Genomic DNA, 12243 nt, shown 5'->3' on the forward strand with positions numbered 1-12243 from the left:
GTCTTCACGGATGTCATTTTAGTTTTAAGCGAAATCTCTTTGTTTAGATTTAGTGGATGTTTTATAGAATATTCGCGTTCGCGCAGTTCGGCGCCGTCACCACCCCTCAGATTCGTCTTCAAGTAGAGTAAATGGTGGTTGTTTATATACAAATAATTAAATATAATATATTATTACACTTAAGTATATTAACCACTGTGTGGTCTCAGCATATGAGCCATCCCTTCCATTCCTCTAAGTATCGTAAGAAGTCACTAAAAGCACTTAATGGTCGAGGGATGGGCAGCAGTGTTCCTCTTATAACATCACTAAAGGCTAACTGCAGTTGTCAACCCGCCTGCCAATCGTGGCAAGTACTGGCAAAACCCCCAAAGGCGAAACTTTTATTCAGCAATGAATAGCTAACGGATAACATGATGATATTAATCTTCAGTTTTCATACATCAAGTATAATACCTCATATCGTATTTCTTATGAAAAGTTATTTTTGTTTCATACGTATTAATTATGAAAATAACAACTTTTAAATAGTTTAGACTTAGACGTTACACCAGATTTAAAGAAAACAACTGAAGAAATCACATTCAATTCAGTAGTATTTGCGTGACGTCGAAAAAAAACAAACAAACAAAAAATCTAAAATTGACACTTATTTGTGCTTCTATTGCTCTCATTAAGATCTCTCATATCTATATTTCTTACAATTAGTTACTTTTATTATATTCGCAAGAATTATGTAACTACGAATAAATGCTTGTTCTTTGTGTGTATTGAGTACGTACCTAGCTATAGATAATATGGGAGAAGGGATTGTTAGTAATTGGGAGGTTAGCCCCCATTGCTATCAATATACCTGATCAGGTCGACCTCCACGCGGTAACCCCTGGAAACCATCGTGAATAATTTATCGTTAAATTCGTCACGATGGACTAACTGACCTGCCTTTTCACCTCCACTAATCATCCCTCACTGATACCCCGCCAGTGTATACTGATAGCGTAGGCGGGAATAACATTCCATTATCATCCATAAAAAAAAAACATATATTATAAAATGTACGTAGTACGTTATACTACTTACCTAATTCTTTATGTCACTACCACCCTACTGGTCTACAATCAAAACGATAAGGATCTACTATGAAATATATGACAAAAAAAATTTATTACGAAATTTATTGGATTCGATGGGTTGGTACAGATTTTTTATTCGGTAATCATCTATGCGATTTAAAACATAAACATATATCATAAAACTATAGTATTATCATAGCCGCATTTAAGTAGGTATATTATGCTTATAGCAGATCTATTCTAACGCACTGGCTAGATTCGTAGACATATTTACAAGGGACCGGAACGATTTTTTTAATTGAACGGTAACTCCGTCTGCGCTATTGGTATACACTGGCGGAGCACCAGTGAGATAGGTGAGGATGAAGCAGGTTACTTGGCGCACCATGACGAATTCAACAATAAATCAATTAGGATGGTTTTACTAACGTTATACGTTAGAAATAGGGTTCTTATTCCCATTACTAACAATCCCTTGTCCCCCGAGTCCGGGATGGCCGTGCCCACAATCCAGTGCCCAAAATCTGAATGAAACTTTCAGCTATGCGAAGACATGCTTGAGAGTGCATATGCACCTTTTTCAAGGGGTCAGTAACCTCCGGAATTATTATATACACCAATAGCTAACCTATGTAATATGTAAGGTTAGTATAGCTGAGATTATATGTACCTGTACTGAAAACGTGAAAGGGTCATTAAAAAACATACCCGCATGCTAGAAATTATCTGTTTCAAAATCTAAAAAAAAAAGTAGAATGAAGCGCAATACGCAGCATGCCTATACAAACAAGAGCGTCTTTGCGGTGTCACTGGCGTGACGTGCAAAACGCACTTGTCACTGATACGATCTTTAATCTTCGCACCTTTTCGTGTGGTCTGGGCGCTCGACGCTAGCCAAGCGGTTTATAAATAGGGCGCCGGGAACGCTTTGTAAGCTGAAATGAGACTAGCGAAAGATAAGAATCTTGAAAGTGCTCCAAGTGTGTGGTGAGCCGTGTCAACCAAACTCGTCAAGGGCGCACTGATCTATTGCGCTTTTCAATACTAAACCTATTATTTAATACATTATTATTTAATTACGACTCAGTTCATCAATTTAGTTTCAGAGTAAATTATATACTCCTATAATAATATATAGAATGGATGGGGCAGGTTAGCCAAAACGATAAGAACTGATTTAGATGAAAGGTCCGAATCAGATGGTAGTTTATTTTCCCACCGGAACTGCACCATAGTCATATAATTAACAATTCTTAGTTTTAACGCCAAGCAATATATTTGAAATTTTACGATCCACACGACGCGTGATATATAGGTATCGCACGGTCAATAGCACTTCTTCGTAGGTAGTTTTCGTACGCTTGTGGCGTTCACCTTACAAAGCTGATTGCACGCATTGCGGTAGGATTTTAATAAGTATTATATTGTTGTTTTTCGGTATTTCACAGTATTTCACTATATTATTACTTCTTTATGTTATGTCATAATATCATATATTACATGTTTTTAAATGAAAAAAATAAGAAATTTCCTGAAAAGAATCTCTACTATTTTTCAGTTTAGATTAATAGTCTAAATTATAAATTTTTGCCAACCTGTCCCTTACACTCTGTATATAATATGTTTAATGTAAAGACAGTCGTATCTTCCCACTTCAAGACTTGTCAATTTAAGAATTCAGTACCTACTCCCTACCAAAAAAAAATAAAGATAATTTCACAGTATAAATTTTCTATTTTATATTATTAAAAAGTTTATTTTTTATTTATTGTATTACTACTTACATACAATGTGTACATCGCATGACAGCATTTCTCTGTAAGTCGATAATAGCTCTGATAGAAATTAAAATCTAAAAAGTACTGTACGCTCCACGATAAAACAATTGACAAAAAATATAATCTTTTTCTATTATAATTATAAATATTATAATATAAATATATAAATTGTTATTACTAGTTGTCATAATTTTTCAATTATAGAATTACTTTGATAAAAATAAAAATATATAATTATTAAAATTTATTATTTAAATGAAGTTAAATTTCACATTTCCTATTCTCAATCTCACTATACATATACAATTTTTACCTACACATGAGGAAAGAAATAAAAATAGGAAAAAGGTATGTGATAATTAAAACAAACGATTTTCTTGTATGTTGTATTGTAAATTAAATAGTTCAAACTAACGTATCGTTAAATTAGCTCGCGTTTCCTGCCTATCAAACAATCCTAACATTCAAATCCCTTTGACATTCAATTCTTCAAACTTTCCGAGCTATAATCGAAAATATGCTAACATCAAAATAATACGTTTTAAACGATAAATAGTGCATTATATATGCGAATAGTGTTACAAAGCTAAATAGTTTCAAATACATATAATATTTTTAATAGAGACAAATCAAATGGACAACAACAGAGTTAAGAGACTAAATTTGCGAAGAGTTATAACGCAATCCTGAGATTTTTTTGGCTTTTTTAGATTATATATTCATAAAAGGATTGTATACACTTACGTTAAAAAAGTTTCTAACCTCAACAGTTTGTTGATAAATCTGTCAATCTATCAATCAAGATACCTATATAGATAATTTCGAAATATTTCATCAAAATGTATTCAATAATTTTGTCATAGCACGTCAATGTACTATAAAATCTTTGTTTAAATTACATATAAGAATAATTTAAAAAGAAATTTGTTATAATTATAACCAATATAAACAATTAAACATGAACAATTTATGTGTTTTAAAATATTATAAAATGATAACAATACCAACAAAATGGGATAGGAGATTGCGGTATTACGCTTCTTAGCAAATGTGACCTCTTAACGATAATAAGAAAACAATGTACTATAAATTTGAACAGCCGATTCTCCTTAAAGGGAAAAGTATTAAATTCTACATACAGAATAGGTAACAACAAACTCGTAGACAATATGCAATATGGTTTATACAAAGCGATGGGCCTTGGTGTTATTCCTTACACGAGCCGTTTAGAACGGCGGTAACTATGAGCGAACTAAATCTATACAAAGATGCGGCCGGATGCAAAACATAACGACCATAGTGACGATAAATAATCGTTGGCTACTATAATAATTTTATACGAATGTGCTTTACGGACTACAGTGCAATTTACTATACCGATAAATTGTAATATTACCTAATAATATCTCATATAATATCGTTATACGATTTTGAATAAAAACTAGGTATAGTAGCACGATAGCAGAATTACAACAGATATTTAACAGCCTCACGAAAACTCTAAAATGTACAATAACATGTTTAAAGATTGCGTTTCGCATCAGTGAAAAATTTTATGTCAATATTATAACCATACCACTCCGACGCAGCAAACAACTTATTATTCAAATTTAGACTTAATTCTGTATACTGTATAATATACTATACAGCAACAAGACAAATTTAATAATTGCTGGCGAGATACCCGTACCACTGTTACACTAGTGTTGCGGTCAGTGTTGCAAGATTTGATATTATTTCGCAATTTTTAGTAAAAAAATTTATGTCAACGAAATGTTAAAGAAATCAATTTTTTGGAGAAATTAAATTGTTAAAATATTTTCAAAGAAAAATAAAATAGATGTGAAGAAATTAGAATAATTTTTTGGTCCACAGGATATACCAATACAGGTAACGAAGTGCACTTGGAATGGTAACAATAAAATAAAAAAGTCAACTTAGACCGGTGTTGTTTTTTTCGTTCGCATAACGGTAATATGGTAAAACAATGAAAACCGAACCACGTTTTTGATTGAGTAAAAATAAAAAATAAATTCAATTCTAGAAAAAAATATTTGTAAATTGAGGCGAAATAAAACATCGCATCTGGCAACACTGGTAGCGGTAATAATGAATGATATTCACATTAGTCACTGATACAAGACTATTTCCAGACTAGTACAAAGGTACGTAAAGAGCATTAGTGCGAAACAACCCCATATTCATATATAGACTAACATGGCATACGTAGGAATAGCCTATTATGTAACTCTGCGAAAAATTTGCTCCATATTAAAACCATCCAAAAATAAATCCACCAATGTGTTAATAAAATAAAAAAATAACATTATAATATTTATTTACAAAAAATAACAAGCGTAAATGACGCTACTCTAAGTCATAAATAAATTACACCGTTTTGCACATAGCTAATTACTACAAAGGTAATGTAACAGACATAGCTGAATATTGCTTTACGTACCAAAATAAATAACGTTACAAACTACGCCACATATTATGCTACATTAAATAAATAAATTAGAATTTATCTAACTACTCTAGCTAATCGTGAGGAGAATTACAACAAATACTGACAGTTATGTTGGAGAGAAAAATATAATTTCGGTAAAAATTAATATAGTCAAAGATAAATTCCGTTTCGAGTTTGGATTGTACCTACTGATGATTTAGATACGTTTCGTTTATACTCTATGGCATATTGGGTTACTAAACTATCATCGGCGATTCGTATCGAAGCCAAATGTAAGCGTGTGCAGTGAAGTCGCTTATAATACGCAGAATTCGTCGAGAAGATTCTTCAGTTCCTTGTTGTGAGCGGCCTTCGATCCTGTAGCTGGCGATGCAGCGGTCGCCCTGCCGTTGTAACTGAAACATACAAAAAAAATTATGTTAATTTGATAGTTACTTAGGTATATACTTCAAAACCAAAATACTTCATCAACATTACAAGCTAGTAGGTTCCATTAGAAATAAACAGAATACATTAACATATTTTTTGACAATTTTATACAAAATTGATCATTAAGCCTAAGAGTTTTAGCTATATGTTTTTCGTCTCTTTTACTCAAATTAAATTCGTAATATAAAAGAGCTTTTATTTTTATAAGGGTGTTAATGGTTATATATAAGAATAAAGTTTTACACACACCAATATATATTTTAAAAAAATCTTTATAATGGATCAGCGATAACAGAAATATGTTTCTAATACTCGTATATTAAGAATTTTATTATATTAAATGAGTGTAGCGGTAGTTTTAACCATCAAAACATCGAATCTAGCTCGTCTCTATTTTAATTATTGCAGTGTTTTGTTTTTCCTCTTGCACTAATTTTTCACTTTAAAAAAAAGTCGAAGGAAACACGAACATCGGAGTATATTATGTGATGTACATGATATTAAATATCTCTAAAAACGCCGGTTACCATTTTTTATAAGGTTAACCGTCAGCCTGATTATCATTTTAAATTACATTGAAAAAATAACAAAACACTCTAATTAATTAAAATAAATTTGTAAAATGTTTTAGTTTTTATTGATATGGCATATTTTCATGATATCCCATAAAATATATTCTGTTCAGGAGAAATAATTAATATACATAATAAATCATTATTTATAATAGCTTTAATTGAAATACGAAAGTACAAATATGTGCGATATGAAATTTTATATATTATACTTGTTTAAGTATCTATCGTAATTTGCAGTTTAAATTTACCGTGACGTGGTTAAACCCAAAAAACAGCGTACAATAGAATGATGTATTCACCATGAATATTAGCGTATAGTGTAATAATTAAGAATTAACCACTGAATGAATTTTATTTATAAAGCAAACAAAGCAAAATTTTAAGACCACATCATTAAAAATAGTAGCATGCAGTTTGAGATGTATACCCCGTAAATAATAAAAAAAGCTGTGTGATCTAACTGGCTATTGGTGTCACGAAATTCAAACTATATTATTACTTATATGAATAACGAAATGGCATGTTTCGTTTCATTAAATATTTGCAGTATCTACTACAAATTTTCACCTGAAATATTCTGCACATAAATAGGAAAGAGTAAAAAAAGAAAGTAACTGTTAGATTATATAACGTATACATAATGTATTAAGGCCGTTTTTGCTATGGGAAATTACCATAAGTTATTCGCAGAAAGTGGAACTATTTCACTAACAATTCAATATTTACCCCCTCATAAAACCTAACAATTTATTACTACAACCATAGAACATTGTATCATTATATAGATGCTATGCCGTTGTCTCACCTAATGGTGCGCGGCACTGTTTCAGTTGCCGATTCAGTTTGTGGGGCAGGCTCCTGACCACTGCCGAAAAGTTGACTAAACCAACCTTTGGATTGGGACTTTGCCCTGCAACCAATAGCCAGTTAGGTTATGGCATAACGTACGTTAGTATATGACAGCAGTACACTTTTAAAATATCTCCCAGTTTGACGCGATTATGTTGAATGTACAGGCAAAAATCCATGCAATACCAATATGTTTCCGTAAAAGCTGCAAGCTATGCAGTATAAATATATTATTTTTTTAACCTAAATAAATAATACTAAACAGTTTCGTTGCAACACAACTAATTTATATTTGTATTTTTATATTCTTTTAACAATGATTTTTAAGTAAATGTTATTTAGACCAATAACGTATCTATTTTAAATGTGTTTACATAATCTTCAATGGTATATATTTTATAACGATATTTCAATCAAATATAGGTATCAAATATAACAAAATGTTATATAACTTACAAATACTACTAAACCAACAATAAAACTGTACTCTCCAAAGATTATATAACTATATCGTTAATTACTTTATTGACACGTAAAATTACTTCAGTTAGATTACAAAATAAAGAAACAAATTCTCAATTAATAGCAGTATGTTAATTTAGCACTCACCTAATCTGCTTCTGGTTTTGCAGGAGGGTGCGGAAGCGTGGTTCGACATAGCTCCATGATCCCATATTCTTGTGCTCCTCTTGGCTCCATACTAGCTGAGCGTTAGGATACTTGGCAACTTCTGCCTTGACTAAATCGAAGGGGAACGGCGAGATTTGCTCCAATCTAATTTATGATAAAGAAATTCGTTAACTTGTTTTGCAAATATAGAATATTCTTATTACAGAATGCGTGCAATACACCCGTACACTGATCTCTCAACCTGAATTAATCCTAATTGTAGTTGATTTTTGTTTATGAAAGAAAATCTTATAAATATAAAATTGATTAAAAAATTAAACTCTAAGACATAATTTTATAACAAATAAAGTCACATATACATATAGCACAAGTGGAGTTACAATTTTATTTAAATCTTAAAAATATATCATACCTAGCGATAGCGATGTCGCCTTCCAGTCCTCTGTCACGGCGCTCTTTAAGCAAGTCATAATAGACGCGGCCTGAACAGAATGCCAGCTTGCGTACTTTCTGCGGATTCTGGGATGCTGGACCTTCTTCAGGGATCACTCTGTATTTACATAAAAATACCTCACATTGTACAAATTTATATTGACTGAATGGTGAAACTGAAATATATATATAAAAAAAGAGCTTAAATGTGATTTACGAATAGCTTTACGAAATCAACTGATAACAGAATCATTATTTTACAAAAAAGATGTTTCATATTGCACAATAACATTCCAACAAACTGAGAAGATACAAATATTATAATGAACAATAATAACATAGGATATCTAATTAATAGAGTTATGGCATATAATTGGTCTCTATCATATTTGAACTGATTTAGTATCGGGTTCCTAGACCACATGAATCTGTCAGCACTTTATGTAAACAGATATGACACATTTAAAAGAAAAAAATATTCATACCTTCTGAATGCGGTGCCTTCGTTCATGTCATCGAACGAGGATTTACATTCAGGGTGACGCAGCAGCGATTTGGGAGTCATTAGGATGAGAGGCTTGCGGAACGGCAACGCAATCTGGCGACGCATGATGTGGAAATAGGATGCAGGAGTCGAGCAGTTCGCCACAATCCAGTTGCAGTCATGCAGTTGACGCACTGATAAAGAAAAAATAGAAAAACTTTTATTAACCATAACATATTGTTAATAAAATATCAGCTTGTTTGTCATTCTAAGTAGCATAAAAAAAACAATAGCACATAGACTAGAATTGTTGTTAAGCACCCAGGTTTTGTTTTTTGTGAATGGAAATAGGATTGCAACCCCGCCTGCGCTATCGGTATACGCTGGCGGGGCACCAGTGGAGGATGATAGGTGAGTATGAAAAGACAGGTTCATTAATCCATCGTGATAAATTCTCTAGAAATTAAATACGATAGTTTCCAGTAGGAACCACTAGGATAGATAGATACTCTTTATTGTTTCATCCAAAAGATTAGTAAATTTATTATAAACCTCGTGACATTTCTTGAAATTGTTTGTATCTAACAAACAATTTCAAGAAATGTCACGAGGATTTTAACTTGCCAAGGTATATTGCTAGCAATGGTGCTACTAACTCCCATTACCAACAATCCATACTCCCCCACATCCTCGTAATAGATATAGTAGTGACGCAAGAGCCAATCACTTTCTATTACTACCTTATCTATCAAACTTTTTTTTGTTACAATTATAAAAAAAACTAAATGAGAAAATAAGAAGTCTAGACTGAAAAGCATCTACATCACTTATAAGTATACAATATATACTACACAAAATACTACATAAAATTAGTCATAGACATGTCTATTAGTTTTTGTTTATTACTTTGTACGCGTGAATTTCAGAAGAAAAATTAAATGAAGTACTTCAAGACGGCGGATCAAGATAAACCATACCTGGTATACATTTTATCTTAACCTAGAAGTGATCTATTTTAAGTTTGACCTTCACGATCACAACTATGATAACCGTATTTAATCTGATAGTTTTTGTGTGATACCAGAACAGACAAAATTTCTAATTATTATTGTCTGGTCTTCTATTGCACTTATCAGGATCCCTTATATAGCTTTATTTATAGCTTTATTTAACATTTATATCTTTTTTCTTAAATATCTTCCATATATAAACGTTATCTAGTAGCAATTTCATTATATTAATAAATAAACTGATATTTCTATTAGGCAATGGTTAGTATTTGTATCTACTAACATAGTACATATACTACACATATACATATTACTAATTATATTAAATTTAATTGTTATAACCTTCACAATTTCAATTACGTAAATGGCGATAACCAACCTTCATAGTCGGGGCTCTCAGGTGGCATGTAGTCTGGATCATCGGCGCTCATTTGCAAGAACCTCTCCAAGCGAGCCGAAGAGTGTTCAGGGCCCTGCAATTATCAACAGTGTTACATTGCTGAAATAGGCTAAACAATGATATTGGTCATTCCAGATACCCCTTGGAAGAGGATATTAACCATACTACAAGTGTTTAAAGGCTAATTATAGTTTTATTCAGTTTTTATTTTCTTGCATTGATCTATAGCGCTTTATGTAGACGTCTATTTAAAAAAGCCATACCTACAGACCACAAGTATTTCCTTACTTACATCTTAATTACATTTCATACTTTACATCACACGGGTCATCAGCACATTTGCCCCTTCAATTCATATAATAATAGGTAAATATATATATAAATATTCTTTTTTATTAATATTACCTTTTGGAGGGAACAATAAAGAGTATCTATCTACAACTGGGCACAGCGTGATCAAATCCTTAATTAAATAGATATTGTCTAGTGGGTACTAAACAACTGATAGAAATACTTTTTCGTAAATACATATAAAAACTTATACTGACCATGCCCTCCATACCGTGTGGCTGCAACAATACGATGCCAGACTGTCGCACCCACTTAGACTGTCCGCTGGAGATGAACTGATCGATGATGCACTGCGCCACATTGTTGAAATCTCCAAACTGTGCCTCCCACAATACCAGAGCATTTGGGTTGGTTACTGAATATCCCACTTCGAAACCCAATACACCTATAAGACAAATAACACTGTAAACATATTCTAATAATATTAACACCGAAAATAAAATAAATAAGAACACCGAATAACAACATCTTACTGAAAAACTATGTGAAAGGTGCCCTCCCACTATGCATGCACATGCAAATACACTATTAAGTGTATATGCATACAATAGAACCTTGGAATATCTCAAATATGAATAATAAAATACAACAATCAACATCCAATCTTTAAATATCTATTTCAGATGCAGCTAAACAAAATTGATAACAGGCTACCTTATGGCTGAGAAAGACATAGTCACGAGAACTTTTATGACAAAAAAAAGACATTTGAGTTGAGTTGTTATTATATATTCTGTGGTAACACTAACTAGATAAATATTTTTTATTGATCAAAATAAAAAATAATATACTCACCATATTCAGATAATGAGCTGTTACAAACAGTGTATGGAGCTTGGTCAGGGTAGAGATGTGCCAGTGGGCAGTAAGTGGCCTTGTCAACTTTTTGATGGTGGAGAACGTGATGTCTGAAAAAAGAATATATTAAACAATGTAAAATTAAATAATAATATTTATTATGCCCTAATTTATACTATGAGTAATAAAGACAATCAACGATATCATTCATAAAATTAAACTTCCCCAAGCAACAGACTTGAAAGCTATAATAGGTAAAGATATTTTTTTAACCCTACATACAAACTATATCTTATATATTGTTATATCGAACCACATTCTTTGAGGAAAGCTGTTCAGTTTTATGACTACCACCAGTAGATTGAGCTTGTAATACATATCATCATCATCATTACAACCTATTCATTGTCCACTGTCGAACATAGGTATCTCATATATGAAGCCTTAAGTATGATCCTGCGTCACTTGCATTAAACAATGCCTTGCAACACTATTGAAATCATCACTCCATCTTGCAAGGCTTCACCTCACTTGCTTGAGCTATATTGCTGACCCATTGCCAATTCACCGATTAGGTTACAGCTTATAAAAACATATTTACCTGTGTGAGAATGTTCCTCTCTCAACATCCTCTCCAGACAATCTGACGTGAATGCCGTCCTTGAGAAGTGATCCAAACGCCATGGCTTCTCCTAAAGCCCAGTCTACTTGGCGATTCTCTACCATCTCCATTCGTGCCTTCAGGATACGGAGCAGACCCTTGTGAACCACGAATTCAGCTGCGTTCGGTGGCGGCGATGAAAAACGTTTGCCAATATGAACCAAGGTCTCCTCAGCAACTCCAGTAGGCGACATCTGTAGAAAATTCATTCCATTTAATAAAGTTTTGCATAATACCATATATCAAACTAAAACACATTTAAATATGTAACCTCCTTGCTCCTTATAAGGAATAGAATCTAAT

The 12243-nt window shown here is 32.3% G+C and overlaps 1 protein-coding gene across 6 annotated transcripts in view; it reads right to left on the reverse strand.

Moving 5' to 3' along the window:
• Positions 1-3223: 3223 nt before the first annotated feature.
• Positions 3224-12243, reverse strand: part of LOC113511595 (2-oxoglutarate dehydrogenase complex component E1) — a 34516-nt gene continuing 25496 nt past the window's right edge. For 4 of the 6 annotated variants that reach the window (XM_026895243.3, XM_026895236.3, XM_026895242.3 and 1 more), the window contains exons 15-23: positions 11881-12134; positions 11277-11389; positions 10679-10866; positions 10110-10203; positions 8722-8914; positions 8217-8354; positions 7784-7948; positions 7131-7235; positions 3224-5716 (exon numbers count right to left, since the gene is read on the reverse strand). In XM_026895243.3, the coding sequence (XP_026751044.1) occupies positions 5617-5716; positions 7131-7235; positions 7784-7948; positions 8217-8354; positions 8722-8914; positions 10110-10203; positions 10679-10866; positions 11277-11389; positions 11881-12134 (1350 nt within the window). In that variant the 3' untranslated portion in view covers positions 3224-5616. The remainder of the gene's footprint in view (positions 5717-7130; positions 7236-7783; positions 7949-8216; positions 8355-8721; positions 8915-10109; positions 10204-10678; positions 10867-11276; positions 11390-11880; positions 12135-12243) is intronic. The other 2 variants (XM_026895245.3, XM_026895244.3) reach the window with 1 other exon arrangement.

Source organism: Galleria mellonella, unplaced genomic scaffold (genome assembly GCF_026898425.1).
Source record: "Galleria mellonella isolate WM207_F2 unplaced genomic scaffold, CSIRO_AGI_GalMel_v1 utg117, whole genome shotgun sequence".
NCBI lineage: Eukaryota > Metazoa > Arthropoda > Insecta > Lepidoptera > Pyralidae > Galleria > Galleria mellonella.